This window comes from Protomyctophum parallelum (assembly GCF_964188405.1).
Source record: "Protomyctophum parallelum genome assembly, chromosome: 17".
Taxonomy (NCBI): Eukaryota; Metazoa; Chordata; class Actinopteri; order Myctophiformes; family Myctophidae; genus Protomyctophum; species Protomyctophum parallelum.
The window spans coordinates 38,404,218-38,421,395 of record NC_139719.1 but is presented as its reverse complement, the minus strand read 5'-3'; the positions used below and the strand labels follow the sequence as shown (position 1 = coordinate 38,421,395).

The 17,178-nt window shown below is 45.1% G+C and overlaps 1 protein-coding gene across 1 annotated transcript in view; it reads left to right on the top strand.

The window, feature by feature from the left end:
• Window positions 1-17,178, top strand: part of heatr1 (HEAT repeat containing 1) — a 65,011-nt gene that overhangs the window by 30,658 nt on the left and 17,175 nt on the right. The window contains exons 27-33 of the mRNA XM_083787013.1: window positions 1,107-1,228; window positions 2,527-2,648; window positions 3,042-3,170; window positions 3,520-3,747; window positions 13,412-13,544; window positions 14,674-14,858; window positions 16,170-16,225. Coding sequence (XP_083643139.1) covers window positions 1,107-1,228; window positions 2,527-2,648; window positions 3,042-3,170; window positions 3,520-3,747; window positions 13,412-13,544; window positions 14,674-14,858; window positions 16,170-16,225 — 975 coding nt within the window. The remainder of the gene's footprint in view (window positions 1-1,106; window positions 1,229-2,526; window positions 2,649-3,041; window positions 3,171-3,519; window positions 3,748-13,411; window positions 13,545-14,673; window positions 14,859-16,169; window positions 16,226-17,178) is intronic.

The window sequence follows — 17,178 nt, the reverse complement described above, 5'->3', positions numbered from 1 at the left end:
GGTAGGTCTGTTAGCTCTGTTATCGCTGCTGTCCAGGTAGGTCTGTTAGCTCTGTTATCGCTGCTGTCCAGGTAGGTCTGTTAGCTCTGTTATCGCTGCTGTCCAGGTACAGGACTGTTGGCTCTGTTCCCATTCAACAAACCAACATACACCATCATTATTTTTATTTTATATTATTTTTTATAGCGCTTTTCCAAGTGCTCAAAGCACTTCACAATGGTTCATTCATTCATGCATTGGGAGGTGAAGCGGCGAACAGTCGGCGCCAGCGTCCTCACTATCCCACATTCACACACCGACGGTGGCGAGCTCACACCGACCGACTCATTGGAGGCAATGTAGGGTTCAGTGTCTCTTCGACATGTGGACAGGAGGAGCCGGGATTCGAACCGCCGACCCAGGGATCATTGGACGACCTGCTCTACCTCCTGATTCACAGCCGCCCTTTTAAGTAGGGATGCACCGATGTATCGGGCCACATATCGGTATCGGGCGATATTTGCCGACCGCTATCATTCAATATCGCTATTGGGCGATATTCGCCGACCGTTATCATTCAATTGGCAAATATTGGCAAACAACGCTGACATTAACGGATGGCAGTATAGCCGATGTTTATCTGCTGTTGATGATAAGCATACATTTTACGTTGGCTCTGTGGTGTTAGCATCATGTCATGCTTTAGCTATTGAAAAATAGCAGACCTACAAGCTCGTAGCGCGCCACCGAGTGGCGCGCTACGAGCTTGTAGGTGTGCTATTTTTTAAAAATCGAAGAACGACTGACATGGAAACATGGCTTTTTTCAGAAATGACTTCTCGTGGATGGTTGATAATGTTGAACTGACCGTTGACGTGGTGTGTGTGTTTTCCAGGAGTCTGGAGCCCTGCTCGTCAGAGCATTATGTTATACTTTAGCTATTGAAAAATAGCAGACCTACAAGCTCGTAGTGCGCCACTCGGTGGCGCGCTACGAGCTTGTAGGTGTGCTATTTTTGAGAAAATCGAAGAACGACTGACATGGAAACATGGCTTTTTCAGAAATGACTTCTCGTGGATGGTTGATGATGTTGAACTGACCGTTGACGTGGTGTGTGTGTTTTCCAGGAGTCTGGAGCCCTGCGTGTCGGAGCAGCACAGCAACACCGAGTACAGCAGACAGCTGCTGCTCCAGTGTCTGCTCAGCATCTGCCACAAAGTGTCCCCCGACGGAGGCGCCATAGCTGCAGGTACCACTGATGCTTTTATAGCAGCAATTTTTTTGATTTTAGTTTTAGTCATAGTCTCTTGAATAGTTTTCATTTAGTTTTAAAGTCACATTTTAGTCACCTTAGTGTCAAGTCTAGTTTTAAGTCGACTTTATATCATTTAGATTTTAGTCGACTAAATCTACAGTTGATTGGGTCGACCAAAATGTATTTTGGCGGTGCCTTGATGCCGTCGTAATGGTGGATTTTTACACTTGCTGAAAATAGCCGATCTACAAGCTCACAGTGTGTCGTGCTGCTTAGTTTTGATTTACTGTAGTTTCCATTTAGTTTTCCTCAGTGGGAAAAGGTAGTCGACGAGCATTTTTCGTCATATTTTTCCAACTGTTTCATGTCAAGGACCCCCAAATTGACACTCATTAGCCCGTGGACCCCCATTAGAAATGATATGCACAAGGACCCCTATAAGGGAAGATTTGTTTACGGCTCTAGCAGTGATTCTCAACCATTTTCATCTCAAGGACCCCCCAGGTTTGACCTGAATTTAGGCTACAGTCCCACATTGAATGGCATTTCTATCTCTGGGACCCCAGTGTATATTGTACACAATCAATGTTAATTTAACTCTGAGCAACAGCTAAAGTTTAAAATAATGCTTAAATAAAACCTTTCTATTTGAACAGTTTTGCATGTTCTCCCCGTGTAATCCTGGTCTCTAAACTGCCTCCCCCTGGCCAGCTGGGGCGCCTGATGGAGGGGGAAAGGAACTGGTTGGAATAACGTGTTCCTTCCACGCGCTACGTCCAACCAGGGAAACTCCCCCCTGCCAGGTGTAAAGGAGCAACTTGGACACTCGGGCATGAAGGAAGCATGAGTTCAAGTCCGTTGCTCTCCCCATGTCCCCCATGTATATGGGGACTAGGTTGGTGGAGGGTGTGTAGGGTTTAGACCAGTCATTAGTCCTACAACTACAACCTATCTCAAACCCTCACCCTAACCTCCCACGGGGCAGCACACCTAAACCAAACCTTAACCTGTGTCTAACCAATGACTGATTGTTTGAGATAGGTTGTAGTTGTAGGACTAATGACTGGTCTAACCAATGACTAGTCTAAACCAAAAACTGTCTAAACTAAGTACTGCACCCGATGGTTCATGATTTTATTTTTTTATGTCTGTATTATTGTTCTAATTGTACAGTATTCTTTCTGTTTCATCCCCTGTTTTGCTCTTTCCCACTGTATGTCATGCACTGTGTGAGACCTCTCTGTGAGTGGTGCTATATAAATAAAATGTACTTCCTTACTCCCTTCCACCAGACGTGCTTCCCGAGGAGCAGTTCGACGTGGAGCTGGTGGTCCAGTGTGTGCGCGTGTCGGCCATGCCCCAGACCCACCACCACGCCCTGCTGCTGCTGGGAGCCGGAGCGCGCATGTTCCCCGTGAGTACACCCAAATCACTGAATGTTCCTTTAACTCTGAACCTCTCTGTCCTCGTGTCTCCCAGGAGAAGGTCCTTCACAACATCATGCCCATCTTCACGTCCATGTTGCATTAACTCTGAACCTCTCTGTCCTCGTGTCTCCCAGGAGAAGGTCCTTCACAACATCATGCCCATCTTCACGCCCATGTTGCATTAACTCTGAACCTCTCTGTCCTCGTGTCTCCCAGGAGAAGGTCCTTCACAACATCATGCCCATCTTCACGCCCATGTTGCATTAACTCTGAACCTCTCTGTCCTCGTGTCTCCCAGGAGAAGGTCCTTCACAACATCATGCCCATCTTCACGCCCATGTTGCATTAACTCTGAACCTCTCTGTCCTCGTGTCTCCCAGGAGAAGGTCCTTCACAACATCATGCCCATCTTCACGTTCATGGGCGCGGGCATCATGCGTCTGGACGACACCTACAGCTTCCAGGTGATCAACAGGACGGTGCAGACCGTCATACCGGCCCTCCTCAAGGTGAGACCCCCCCACTCTTCTGCTTTACTTACTACTATCATACCGTCATACCGGCCCTCCTCAAGGTGAGACCCCCCCACTCTTCTGCTTTACTTACTACTATCATACCGTCATACCGGCCCTCCTCAAGGTGAGACCCCCCCTCTTCTGCTTTACTTACTCAGGGTTTCCTGCACAATGTTATTGGCATGGCGCTGCGCCATGCTTGAAATAAATCGCGCCATGCCAAGCTGCAAAAGAAAAAAATAATTCATGGTGTGTGTGTGTGTGTGTAATAATTTTTATTTTTTAAGAGATGAGTGTTGCTTTCTCATTTTGGTCCGTTTGCTCTCCCCCATCCCCCACCCAGGCCCACGAGGGCGAGTCTTCTTCTTCGAGCAGCAGCAGCATGGAGGCGGTGGCCACGAGGGTGATGCACGTGTTCGCGGACGCGCTGCCCCACGTGCCCGAGCACCGCCGCCTGCCCATCATGGCGGAGCTGACCGCCACGCTGGGCCCCGCGCGCTTCCTCTGGGCGCTGCTGCTGCTGCTGTTCAAGCAGCACGCCACGCACGCCACCGGCACCGCCAGCGACAAGGTGAGAGGGGGGAGAAGAGAGGGGGCCGCTTTATCCCATTTTAGACCTGAGATCAGATTTAAAAAAAAAAAGTCCCATTCTGACCTGAGATCAGATTCTAACAAAAATGTCCCATTCTGACCTGAGATCAGATTCTAAAAATGTCTGTTTGAAAATGACAGTTTTCTGAAAAAGCTATGTTTCTATGTCAGTCGTTCTTCGATTTTTCAAAACTAGCAGATCTACAAGCTCATAGCGCGCCACCGAGTGGCGCGCTATGAGCTTGCAGATCTGCTATTTTTCAATAGCTAAAGCACGACATAATGCTAACACCAAAAGGGGTTCCCACTTCCCACCCAAAATGGGTTAAAAAAAATGTCTTAACAGTTTTCTGAAAAACCCATATTTCGGTGTTAGTAGTAATTCATCTCAAGGACCCCCCCCCCCCCCCCAACATTATATGTAATTTATTTGGCCAGCAACATCCATCTGAAAATACGTTGTTCCAGAGGGACCTTGCCGGAAGCAAATATTTGAGTTATAAACATTTGTATAACTTTATATAACTGAACGGCTGCCATTCCATTCCTACCAGTCGGCCAGTTAGCTCAGGTTAGAGCGCGAGTCTAATAAGCCTGGATTTGGGCATGGCTGACACACAACTCCATACATGGGCATTAAAAGGGACACATGCATACGTGACAGACATGTCACACACAACTCCATACATGGGCATTAAAAGGGACACATGCATACGTGACAGACATGTCACACACAACTCCATACATGGGCATTAAAAGGGACACATGCATACGTGACAGACACGTCACACACAACTCCATACAAGGGCATTAAAAGGGACACATGCATACGTGACAGACACGTCACACACAACTCCATACAAGGGCATTAAAAGGGACACATGCATACGTGACAGACACGTCACACACAACTCCATACAAGGGCATTAAAAGGGACACATGCATACGTGACAGACACGTCACACACAACTCCATACAAGGGCATTAAAAGGGACACATGCATACGTGACAGACATGTCACAGACCTCTCCATAAATGGGCATACAATTGACACAGGCAAATGGTTGCATTAACCCATTCTGACCTGAGATCAGATTCATACGAGGTTTTCCACTGGACACACACTGGTCTGATGAACCCATTCTGACCTGAGATCAGATTAAAAAAATGTCAGTCGTTCTTCGATAAAAAAAAATATAGCAGACCTACAAGCTCATATCGCGCCACTCGGTGGCGCGATATGAGCTTGTAGATCTGCTATTTTTAAATAGCTAAAGCATAACATGATGCTGACACCAAAATGGGTGCCCGGTCAGAATGGGTTAAACACTGTTGAATCAAGAGTGTCATAGATGTATTTTATCGATTGTGACATTTGCATGTTTCTTAGATATGAAAGTGTTAGTGGGACTACATCGATGGTGGTCTTGATCCAAGGCTAATTATACACTTTCCACAGTCAGTTTGCACTCTCCACACATTTTTACGAATTTTCAAAAATAGCAGACCGACAAGCGGGCGCGCTATGAGCTTGTAGATCTGCTATTTTTCAATAGCTAAATTATAACATAATGTTTAAAACACCAAAAGGGGTTCCCGCCCCAAAATGGGTTAACACACACAACGCACAAGGACTTTCCAGAACTCACAACTGTTCAGGTGCGATGAAAAAAGAAACCTATACAAAAAAATACCTGAAATGAAAATTCCACTCGGAACCGCAGTCTATGGGAAGTTGGGAACGCAGTTCTTTACGATCGTAACATCTCGGATACTTCTGTACTTCTATAGCTTCCCTTTGTTAGCTGATCTGATACTTATCTCTTTATCTTTCCGTTCACGCCGTTCCCAGCATTTAATCCCCAGTCCTGCTGGCTGTGGGGCTACTGTGTGTGTGTGTGTGCAGCCCAAGGTCAAGGTGATAACTATACGCTGTGTGTACGGCGTTAGGATATGGTTGAAAAGCAGCAGGTGTTTGGGAGGAGAAGATAACGGCCAGCCTCGTCTATAAACAATGCTCTGAGACGTGCTGAGAAAACACACAGAGAGACACTTGTTGTGTGAGGTGAACAGCTGTGGTCTCAATGCGTGCACTGTACTCATTAACCCTCATGAGAACCAGCTGAGTCCTCATTCTACCAAAAATGTCTCCTACATCCTGGCAGTTTTCTGAAAAGCCCTATGTTTCTATATTGGTGCTCAGACCTTGCTTCTCAAAATATGTTGTTCCAGGCACCCCCCCCCCCCCCCTAGAAGCAAAGATATGAGTTAAAAACGTTTGTTGTGAGAGAATATATATATTCAAAGATTTGCACATGTCTTCACGATTTAAAAAAGATATATCTGCAAGCACGTAGTGCTATGAGCTTGTATATCAGCTAAACTAAAGTATAAAATGGTTAAAGTGGTTAAAAGCTAAAAGTGACATTGATGCGTTCCAGGTCTTAATGGGTGAAAGCAATGGTTCTCAAACTGACTTTGGTGTGGAGGATGAATCATTTGGCCACGGACCCCCCATCTGAAAACGTTTGGTGCCGTGGACATTAAGGCTTTCACTTCTAGTGATTTTTACTAGTCGACTAGTTGTTTAAAGGACCACTTCACCACTTCTCAACTTATCTTCATATAATAGGTCCTCACTAATAATCATGATAAAATGGCACGAAATTTTCTACTCAGTCTGTGTCTCATAGGAGGGCTGTGGGCAGTTTAGAAACCGTCTTCCAGTGACATCATCATTACGCAGACTTTTTTTTTAAACAAGATTTTTTTTTTACAAAAAATTTCCATTATCGTGAGAACGATGGCTTCCATTTTCGCATTGCAACTTTTCAGGACTAGAAAGACTGCAGTTTCTATTAGCTTGTATTCCCCATCGATGATGTCACTGGAGGACGGGTTTCTGAACTGCCCACAGCCCTCCTATGAGACACAGACCGAGTAGGAAATAATTGCGCCATTTTTTTCATGATTATTAGTGAGGACCTATTATAACTATACTATAGGTTTAACCACTTAGAGCCTCTATACTATAGTGAGTTCAGTACCTTCATGATAGCCTGGCTAATAAGCCAGACCCAATCAGCCGTTGGCAAAAACAAAATTGCCTGCCGGTGGATTACGGTCTGGAGAGGCTCAATTGTACGCCCATTTCCTACACCAGAGAACTGGTGTGCGGCCAATCAGGACACGGTATGCAATATGGGCGGGCTTTGGTACAGTGACGTCCAATGCTTGAGACCTTTGACTGACAGTAGCTCTGACCAATTCAGAAGAGAAAATGTTTTCCCCCCGGGAAACAAGATCCATACACAGCATCTCCAGACTCAAATACCACAGTGTGATTTGAGTCTGGTTTATTAGCCAGGCTACCTTCATGATGCTCAGATCTACAAGCTCGTAGCGCGCCACCGAGTGGCGCGCTACGAGCTTGTAGGTCTGCTATCTTTGAAAAATCGAAGAGCGACTGACGTAGAAGACATTTTTAGAATCTGATCTCAGGTCAGAATGGGTTGGACCATTCTCACATATCCTAGGAATAGGTGGACCGAAGCAGACGTTCCCAACTAGCACCCTGGCTATTCTGTTGATCATTTTCTAGTCTAGATCTACAAGCTCATATCGCGCCACCGAGTGGCGCGCTACAAGCTTGTAGGTCTGCTATTTTTGAATAATCGAAGAACGACTGACATTTTTAGAATCTGATCTCAGGTCAGAATGGGTTCATCAGACCAGTGTGTGTCCGGCGGAAACCTCGTATGAATCTGATCTCAGGTCAGAATGGGTTAAGTTAATGGCAGGGTAGCAAAATGCCACCATGTGAATATGTTCTATAATAGCCGATTTACAATCTCGGCTATTTTCGCCGAATGTTCGCCACAGAATACAGAAGCTATAGTGTTGAAGTGGTTGTCGTGGTGTCAGTGACATAAGTTATATTAGGAACATGTATGATAATTATGAATATGACACCTTCCATCCATGCATGGAAATGATAAACAAACAAAAATATATACACTTCCAGTTTTTATTGAACAAGTCTCCTTTGGGACACAGTTGGTTGAAGGGTTGTTCACTTGTTCCCTTGTATACTCTCCCTGGAATCCCTAGGGGGTATTGCAGTGATCCGTATAACAGCATTCATAAGCTGCATCGTTACAATCTTCAATCTTCATCACACAGCTTCCTGTTATTTCCCCTGAACCTGCTGCATGCACGTGCCCACACACACACACACACACACACACACACATACGTTTGTATTACTACATTTGCAGGGGTCATCATGTCATGTGTCCGTGGCAAAGACCAGGTATAAATAGAATAACTATAACAAAAAAACATTGCATGGATACACCTGGGACGTATCCTCAGTGATGTATCCTGAGGTCATCACCTGGGACGTATCCTCAGTGATGTATCCTGAGGTCACCACCTGGGACGTATCCTCAGTGATGTATCCTGAGGTCACCACCTGGGACGTATCCTCAGTGATGTATCCTGAGGTCATCACCTGGGACGTATCCTCAGTGATGTATCCCGAGGTCATCACCTGGGACGTATCCTCAGTGATGTATCCCGAGGTCATCACCTGGGACGTATCCTCAGTGATGTATCCTGAGGTCATCACCTGGGTCGTATCCTCAGTGATGTATCCTGAGGTCATCACCTGGGACGTATCCTCAGTGATGTATCCCGAGTTCATCACCTGGGACGTATCCTCAGTGATGTATCCCGAGGTCATCACCTGGGACGTATCCTCAGTGATGTATCCCGAGTTCATCACCTGGGACGTATCCTCAGTGATGTATCCCGAGGTCATCACCTGGGACGTATCCTCAGTGATGTATCCTGAGGTCATCACCTGGGACGTGTCCTCAGTGATGTATCCCAAGGTCATCACCTGGGACGTATCCTCAGTGATGTATCCCGAGGTCATCACCTGGGACGTATCCTCAGTGATGTATCCTGAGTTCATCACCTGGGACATGTCCTCAGTGATGTATCCTGAGGTCATCACCTGGGACGTATCCTCAGTGATGTATCCCGAGGTCATCACCTGGGACGTATCCTCAGTGATGTATCCCGAGGTCATCACCTGGGACGTATCCTCAGTGATGTATCCCGAGTTCATCACCTGGGACGTATCCTCAGTGATGTATCCCGAGGTCATCACCTGGGACGTATCCTCAGTGATGTATCCCGAGTTCATCACCTGGGACGTATCCTCAGTGATGTATCCTGAGTTCATCACCTGGGACGTATCCTCAGTGATGTATCCTGAGTTCATCACCTGGGACGTATCCTCAGTGATGTATCCTGAGTTCATCACCTGGAACGTATCCTCAGTGATGTATCCTGAGGTCATCACCTGGGACGTATCCTCAGTGATGTATCCTGAGTTCATCACCTGGGACGTATCCTCAGTGATGTATCCTGAGTTCATCACCTGGGACGTATCCTCAGTGATGTATCTTGAGTTCATCACCTGGGACGTATCCTCAGTGATGTATCCTGAGTTCATCACCTGGGACGTATCCTCAGTGATGTATCCCGAGGTCATCACCTGGGACGTATCCTCAGTGATGTATCCCAAGGTCATCGGGGTTTCGGGTCTCTCGAACATCATACCCCTCACTCAGGTGACCCAGCCGGGAGTGATCAAGCCCCCGACTTATGTCTGTAGCTACCCTCGATCAGTCCCATTAGGGAAAGACCAGGGCCACACAATCAGTTGGAACTACTCCAGAACTACTCTGCCAGGGCTGGGAGGTGAGTGGAAGGACTAGGCTCTGTGGGTGGACTCCTGTCCTACGTCTCACCAGGTCCACTCCTGCTCTCACCAGGCCCAGGACCATGTGTGTTACACACCAGAGTCCCAGCACAGTACATTGTATCTTTGTTTGTTTTGCTGACCTTTTTTTTTGCCTCTGACCAAAAACACTAAAACCAATAAAGAAATACAGCAAACCAACTGAAACAAAGTCAAAATTAAACAAAACAAAAGCTAATGAACACGCGCAAATGTACGCATGCACGCACAGTCGCACACACACACCCACACACACAAGCACACATACCTGTATAATGGATAAAGCAGGCCTTGCTATTATAGCACGTCACCGTTTGACCGGTTTGCCAAACTGCATTTACCAATGCACATGTTATCACGGCATCTGGGCCTGGGACTGCTATGGCTTTTCCTGTTGAACACACACACACACACACACACGTTTGTATTACTACATTTGCAGGGGTCATCAATATGGACAAATGTGTCCGAGGCAAAGACCAGGTCTTGTCCGTGGCAGATTTTAGATTCTCTGTTTTATACTCCCATGATAATGGTCTTATTTTGATCATAAGACCCAATTACTGAATGGCAAGTCTCCAGGTGTTATTCATTATGACGCTGATTTACTATGACACTATATATGGCACATTATGAGTCCACTAGTACTAGTTGTTCTCACAACTAGTCACTGTTTTATTTGGAAGGACCACCTTAACCCATTCTGACCTGAGATCAGATTCATACGAGGTTTTCCACTGGACACACACTGGTCTGATTAACCCATTCTGACCTGAGATCAGATTAAAAAAATGTCAGTCGTTCTTCGATTTTTCAAAAAATAGCAGACCTACAAGCTCGTATCGCGCCACTCGGTGGCGCGATATGAGCTTGTAGATCTGCTATTTTTCAATAGCTAAAGCATAACATGATGCCAACACCAAAATGGGTGCCCGTTCAGAATGGGATAACAGAGAGTTTACAAATGGAACCATCTGGACCCGTAGTGTTCATTTGGTTTCCAGTTGTACACTTTCAGAGTTACAGACCTGTTATTATGGCCATTCAGGGACTCTCCCTTTCTGTGTTATATTATTTCGTTTTCCAACACGGCGATGACTCCTGTATACTTGTGTGAGGACGTCAACATTTGAGGAGAAGAATAGCAGAAATATAGCCGAACAGTAGCCGGAAAAATACAAGGACACACATATTACAGTACAGTTAAGGTTACATTCACAAATATGCCTATCACTCAGTAAGTAACGGCATGTCTGCTGCCAATGATGGTAGAGACAGCTCAGTACTTTGCAAGCCTTTTTGCCTCTTATTTTGGGCATCCCAAGAAACACAGTTTGTGGCCAGTGGTTCTCAACCAGTGGTCCGGGGACCACCAGTGGTCCTTGAGGAGGTTCCAGGTGGTCCCCAGTTACATGATGGAGAGGTAGTAACCAAATGGTCACCTGATGAAGGCCGTTCACGGCCGAAACGTTGTGCCTTATTTATGGTGTATTGAATAAAAAGCAAACACCTTGGAGCAAACCTGTGTGCGGACTCTCCTCTCTTCACTGTACTTACCTTAGTCCAGCACCAGACAGGAACTGGATGTGCGCTAGCCACCTACCTTTTTATACTAGTAACCAAATGGACCCTTATAGATCTGTTAGGCTCCCCCAGAGTTAGTGTCGAAGTGTCCTTGAGCAAGACACTGAACCCCTAATTGCGCTTTCCGCCGCCATCGGTGTATGAATGTGTGCGTGAATTTGGTTAATGTAAAGCGCCTTGGATAAAGGCGCTATATAAATGCACCATTTACCTACTAACAACAGGAAAAGGGTGGATTTCAGCATGTTGACAGATTGACAGACTCACTGCAGACTCTGCCTTTTATACTGCCCAGCGCACGCACACACACAAACACACACACACACACACACACAGTGGGGTCACCACAGTCTGGTCAGTTTGGTTTCAGGACACTGTGTTTTCTGTGTCAGGTTATAGTGGCAGGTTGAGATACCAGTTTTCATCCAATCAGGAGAGAGAACTTTTACAGGATGAAACATTTGAACTAAACACTAAACATTGAAGCCCTGAAATAATCTGCATGTCGTCCTCTCTCCTGATTGGATAATATTGGTATCCCAGTCTGAACATATTACTGTACAATCACTATAGCAATGATGAGCTATTTAACTAGAAGCATGTTTTTGTCTTGAATAGAAACATCATTCAACACAACCTTTTAACCCATTCTGACCGGGCACCCATTTTGGTGTTGGCATCATGTTATGCTTTAGCTATTTAAAAATAGCAGATCTACAAGCTCATATCGCGCCACCGAGTGGCGCGATACGAGCTTGTAGGTCTGCTATTTTTTGAAAAATCGAAGAACGACTGACATTTTTTAGAATCTGATCTCAGGTCAGAATGGGTTCATCAGACCAGTGTGTGTCCAGTGGAAACCTCGTATGAATCTGATCTCAGGTCAGAATGGGTTCATCAGACCAGTGTGTGTCCAGCGGAAACCTCGTATGAATCTGATCTCAGGTCAGAATGGGTTAATCAGACCAGTGTGTGTCCAGCGGAAACCTCGTATGAATCTGATCTCAGGTCAGAATGGGTTAATGGAATAAAGAAATCACACCTGTGTGAAGTGAGCAGCGCTCTTATCATCATGCATCATCGCATTCTGGCCAATGACAATTTGTGTCCTCACTTTTCCGTCTTTTGTCTTCAATGTGTTTGTGTTTACACAAACACAGAAAGTTGGGCATAGGAGGGACTATATGAAGCTAGGTTGAAAAGTGGTGAAGTGGTCCTTTAACTAGGCAGTACCTACATGTATTATGTAATTATTATTTTTTTAAATAATAGTTATACATTTAAAAACGGTTGTGTTGCAACGTTCTCTTAAGCAGATCTTCATCCAGCTCCATAGTGAGCGCATCTCACAGTGGAATTTCCACATCACGCTCCTGTTCATTGACCGATTTAGACCTGAGGCCGATTCTAGAAATGTCTTCCAAATCCTGAAAAAAACATATTCTATGTCAGCGGTTCTCAAACATTTTCATGTCAAGGACCCCCAAAAATATATGTAATTGGCCGCCGATCCGCATCTGAAAATATGCTGTTCCAGGGACCCCCCCCCCCCCCCCCGCCCAGAAGCAAAGATTTGAGTTAAAAACGTTTGCTGTGAAAGAATATATATTCAAAGATTTGCTCCACAATTTCACGATTTTTCAAAAATAGCAGATCTCATGCTCGTATGACCTTTTAGATCTTTTTTCAACAGCTAAAGTATAACATAATGCTATAAACACCAAAAGGGGTTCCCGCCCAGAATGGGTTAAAAGGATCCCTGGCTACTAAGCCTTATGATATGCCTAAATACATTATAATTGCCCTCAATAACAATTACAAATCAGTTCACGAATCCGACTTTTTTTTATGGTAATTAAAAGAAAAAATAAATCTTGAATAAGTGTCAAAGTTGTAACACACAAACAAGGCAAACGGATGAGATAGATTTAGACATTCCGTTGGTTTATAAGTGGATGAAAGATGACAGTTAACACATAACTTGTGTTTCTTATTGCTTTAATTTCTTGTAAGAAGACACAGTTCACAACAAGGTAAATTGTGTGTGTGTGTGTGTGTGTGTGTGTGTGTGTGTGTGTGTGTGTGTGTGTGTGTGTGTGTGTGTGTGTGTGTGTGTGTGTGTGTGTGTGTGTGTGTGTGTGTGTGTGTGTGTGTGTGTGTGTGTGTGTGTGTGTGTGTGTGTGTGTGTGTGTGTGTGTGTGTGTGTGTGTGTGTGTGTGTGTGTGTGTGTGTGTGTGTGTGCTCTCAGGATGCCGCTCTGGAGAGGGACGTGGAGTTCTGGATCTCTCTCTGCTGTGAGTTCTCGGTGTCGGACCAGCTGACCGCTCTCGTTCGGGTCCTGCATTACCTCATGCAGCTCCCCCAGGACAAGGATGACACTGGTGAGATGTCACACACACACACACACACACTACCTCATGCAGCTCCCCCAGGACAAGGACGACACTGGTGAGATGTCACACACACACACACACACACATTACCTCATGCAGCTCCCCCAGGACAAGGATGTCACTGGTGAGATGTCACACACACACACACACACTACCTCATGCAGCTCCCCCAGGACAAGGACGACACTGGTGAGATGTCACACACACACACACACACACACACACACACACACACACACATTACCTCATGCAGCTCCCCCAGGACAAGGACGATGCTGGTGAGATGTCACACACACACACACACACACACACACATTACCTCATGCAGCTCCCCTAGGATAATAATAGATAATCAATTATCTATTGACTATTATGTTTTAACAGTTGCTCCCAATTGAGTCCAAATGAGGCTTTAGCACCTTCCCTCTGTATGTTCCTATATGTGAGTGGTTGATGCTCAGCGACACCTTTTCCATACTTGTGAGTCGTGTATATTCCCTTGAGTAGAAAAACTTCACAGGACTCCAAAAAATGTGTTCCTTAATACAAAAGTAATCAAAAACAAGTTATCAAACTCAAAAAATAGACTACGGTCAAAAAACCGTGTCGCTCTGATATTGTCTTGTGCACAAACTGACTGTACTGCCCTGCACCCACTCCCCAGTCAATTAGCTGAATCTGCCCAGACCTGCACACACTCAGCTGTTAGAAACTGCAATTAAGATCTCAGGCAACCAGAGCTCTCTTCTTAAAGCTACATTAACATCATTGTTTTTAACCTAAAGCACATCACCATGAATTAAACAAATAAACTTATTTAAGCCTTTTAACATAGCTAATTTATTACAATCATAATGCAATATACATGAACTGTTAAACACAAAATACAAAACACAAAAATATAAAGCTGTAATCATTCAAATGATCACATTATTCAAACTTGGCTCCCACACTATATAAATGCAAACAGCACAATGTACAGTCAGGCATTTTGTCAAGAAAGGATTTCACCGAAGAAAGACCTTGCGGTCTTGCTTCCATTCGGGTCCCATACACTCACACACTCCATTGATTGATTGATTGATTGACAAAAAGTCATTGCTGTGCCCCCGTGCAGCTCCGGTGAAAGCGCCCGCGGGCCGTCGTGCCCGCCGTGGACCCCAGAAGGCGGCGGAGGAGGAGAGCGTGGAGGACCTGATCTTCAACCCGGAGGTCCACAGCAGCAAGGAGCTGAGACACTTCAAGTTCCTCTCCGTGTCCTTCATGGCTCAGCTGCTCTCCTCCGCCAGCTTCATAGAAAAGGTACACTACGGCGCACAGCATTCCTAGCACTGTTGTTTTTGGCAGCACATTTAGATTTTTAGTTTTAGTCGTAAGTCTCTTAACCCATTCTGACCTGAGATCAGATTCATACGAAGGTCTCCGCTGGACACACACTGGTCTGATGAACCCATTCTGACCTGAGATCAGATTCTAAAAATGTCAGTCGTTCTTCGATTTTTCAAAAATAGCAGACCTACAAGCTCGTATCGCGCCACTCGGTGGCGCGATATGAGCTTGTAGATCTGCTATTTTTAAATAGCTAAAGCATAACATGATGCCGACACCAGAATGGGTGCCCGGTCAGAATGGGTTGAATGGTTTTCATTTAGTTTCAGTCACATTCACCTGGAATGTTTTAGTGTTGGTCTAGTTTTAGTCGACTAAATATCATAAGATTTTAGTCGTCTACATCTATACAGTTGATTTAGTCGGGGTGCATACTTAGTTTAGACTAGTCATTGGTTAGACATGGGTTAAGGTTAGGTTTAGGTGTGCTGCCCCGTGGGAGGTTAGCTTTAGGGTGAGGGTTTGAGATAGGTTGTAGTTGTAGGACTAAAGACTGGTCTAACCAATGACTAGTCTAAACCAAAAACTGTCTAAACTAAGTACTGCACCCGAATTAGTCGACTAAAATGTATTTTGGCGGGCCTTGATGCCATCGTAATGACTGTTTTTACACATGCTGAAAATAGCAGATCTACAAGCTCACTGTAGGTGGACACGACATATCTGCTGTGTAAACAGCCGGCTCTTATACTACATTGAATGGGAAAGTGACTGATGTTAGTCTGCTCAAAAGTTACTCTTTTACCTGCTTTTTACTAACACTAACTTTACAAAGATGCCCAGATCTGTGACTGTGAAAAGAAGGGATTCGTAGGAGGGGCCGACATGAGTTCCTAATTTCATTGTGTTTGGGCTTGTAATCATGAGCATCGAATCTGCCATAGAAGGTATTCAGATCCTGCGCCAGCTCTACATCTGAAGTGTATCCATTGAGCTGAACTTTACTCCTACCACAGTCCTTCATCCCTGTAATTATGTTCATGCTGTTCCAAGCAGATCCTAAGTTATTCATTTTGAGCTGAGACTCAATTTTATCTTTATACCTACTTTTACATGCCCTGATTTCACGTTTAATTTCCTTCTGAATGTCACACAAAGCAACTCTGTTTTGTAGCTGTCATTGTGAAACAATGTAAAGTCGTGCAGATAGTCTGCTCCTTCTTCTAACAGCTACAGTATGAGATCCTATTTGACGTGAGGACTGTGTTGTGTCTACCATCGCAGGTCGCAGACGATGCCGATAACGTCATAGACGAGTCTCTACAGCGGCTACAACAGAGGTGAGCGCTGGAGCGCTGGAATTTTTTTAACTCTTTTGCATTGAACCGTTGCATTGAACCGTGATTCAAGACTTGGTTATCTGAACGTACTTCTATATTACATTATGGAGAGCATGATGGTCTTATGTTATGTTATCTGGTAGCCATTTTTAGATCATCTTGCTCAAATGTCACACTGAACCTACTCGGTATTTAGCTGAATGCCTTCCACATTTCACATACTCTAGTCTAGAGACCATTTAGGCCTGACCTCCAAAATTAAAAATGAATCTTCTAAATCCTCCAGTTTTCTGAAATAAATATTTTAACTGCTTTCGAGTGGCCCGCTATGAGCTTGTAGATCTGCTATTTTTCAATAGCAGAAGCAACGATTTCAGTTAAAAACTTTCACTCTGGGCCTGGGCCGTGGCTCAGCGGTCCGGCAGTGTGCCGCGGGTTCGACTCCCGATCCCGACGGCCTTTACTGCATGTCTTCCCCGCATCTCTCTCCCCCATTTCCTGTCAGCCTACTGTCTGTCCCTCCATAAATAAATATAAAATAAAGGCAGAAGACGAAAAAAAAACAAAAACAAAAACGTTATATATATATATATATATATATATATATATATTCAAAGATTTGCGCCACATTTTCACGATTTTTCCAAAAATAGCAGACCTACAAGCTTGTAGATCTGCTATTTTTCAATAGCTAAAATATAGCATAATGCTTTAACCCCATTTTGGGGCGGGAACCCCTTTTGGTGTTATGTTGGCATTATGTTATGCTTTAGCTATTGAAAAATGGCAGATAGCAGGGGGCACGGTGGCACAGTTGGTAGTGCTGTCGCCTCACAGCTAGAAGGTCCTGGGTTTGATTCCCGCTCGGGACGCTGTGGGTGCTGGCGGCGTGTTTCCTCCTCCGCGTCATCAGTGCCCATACCCGAAGGCGGGGTTGGCGAAAGGGCCTTTCT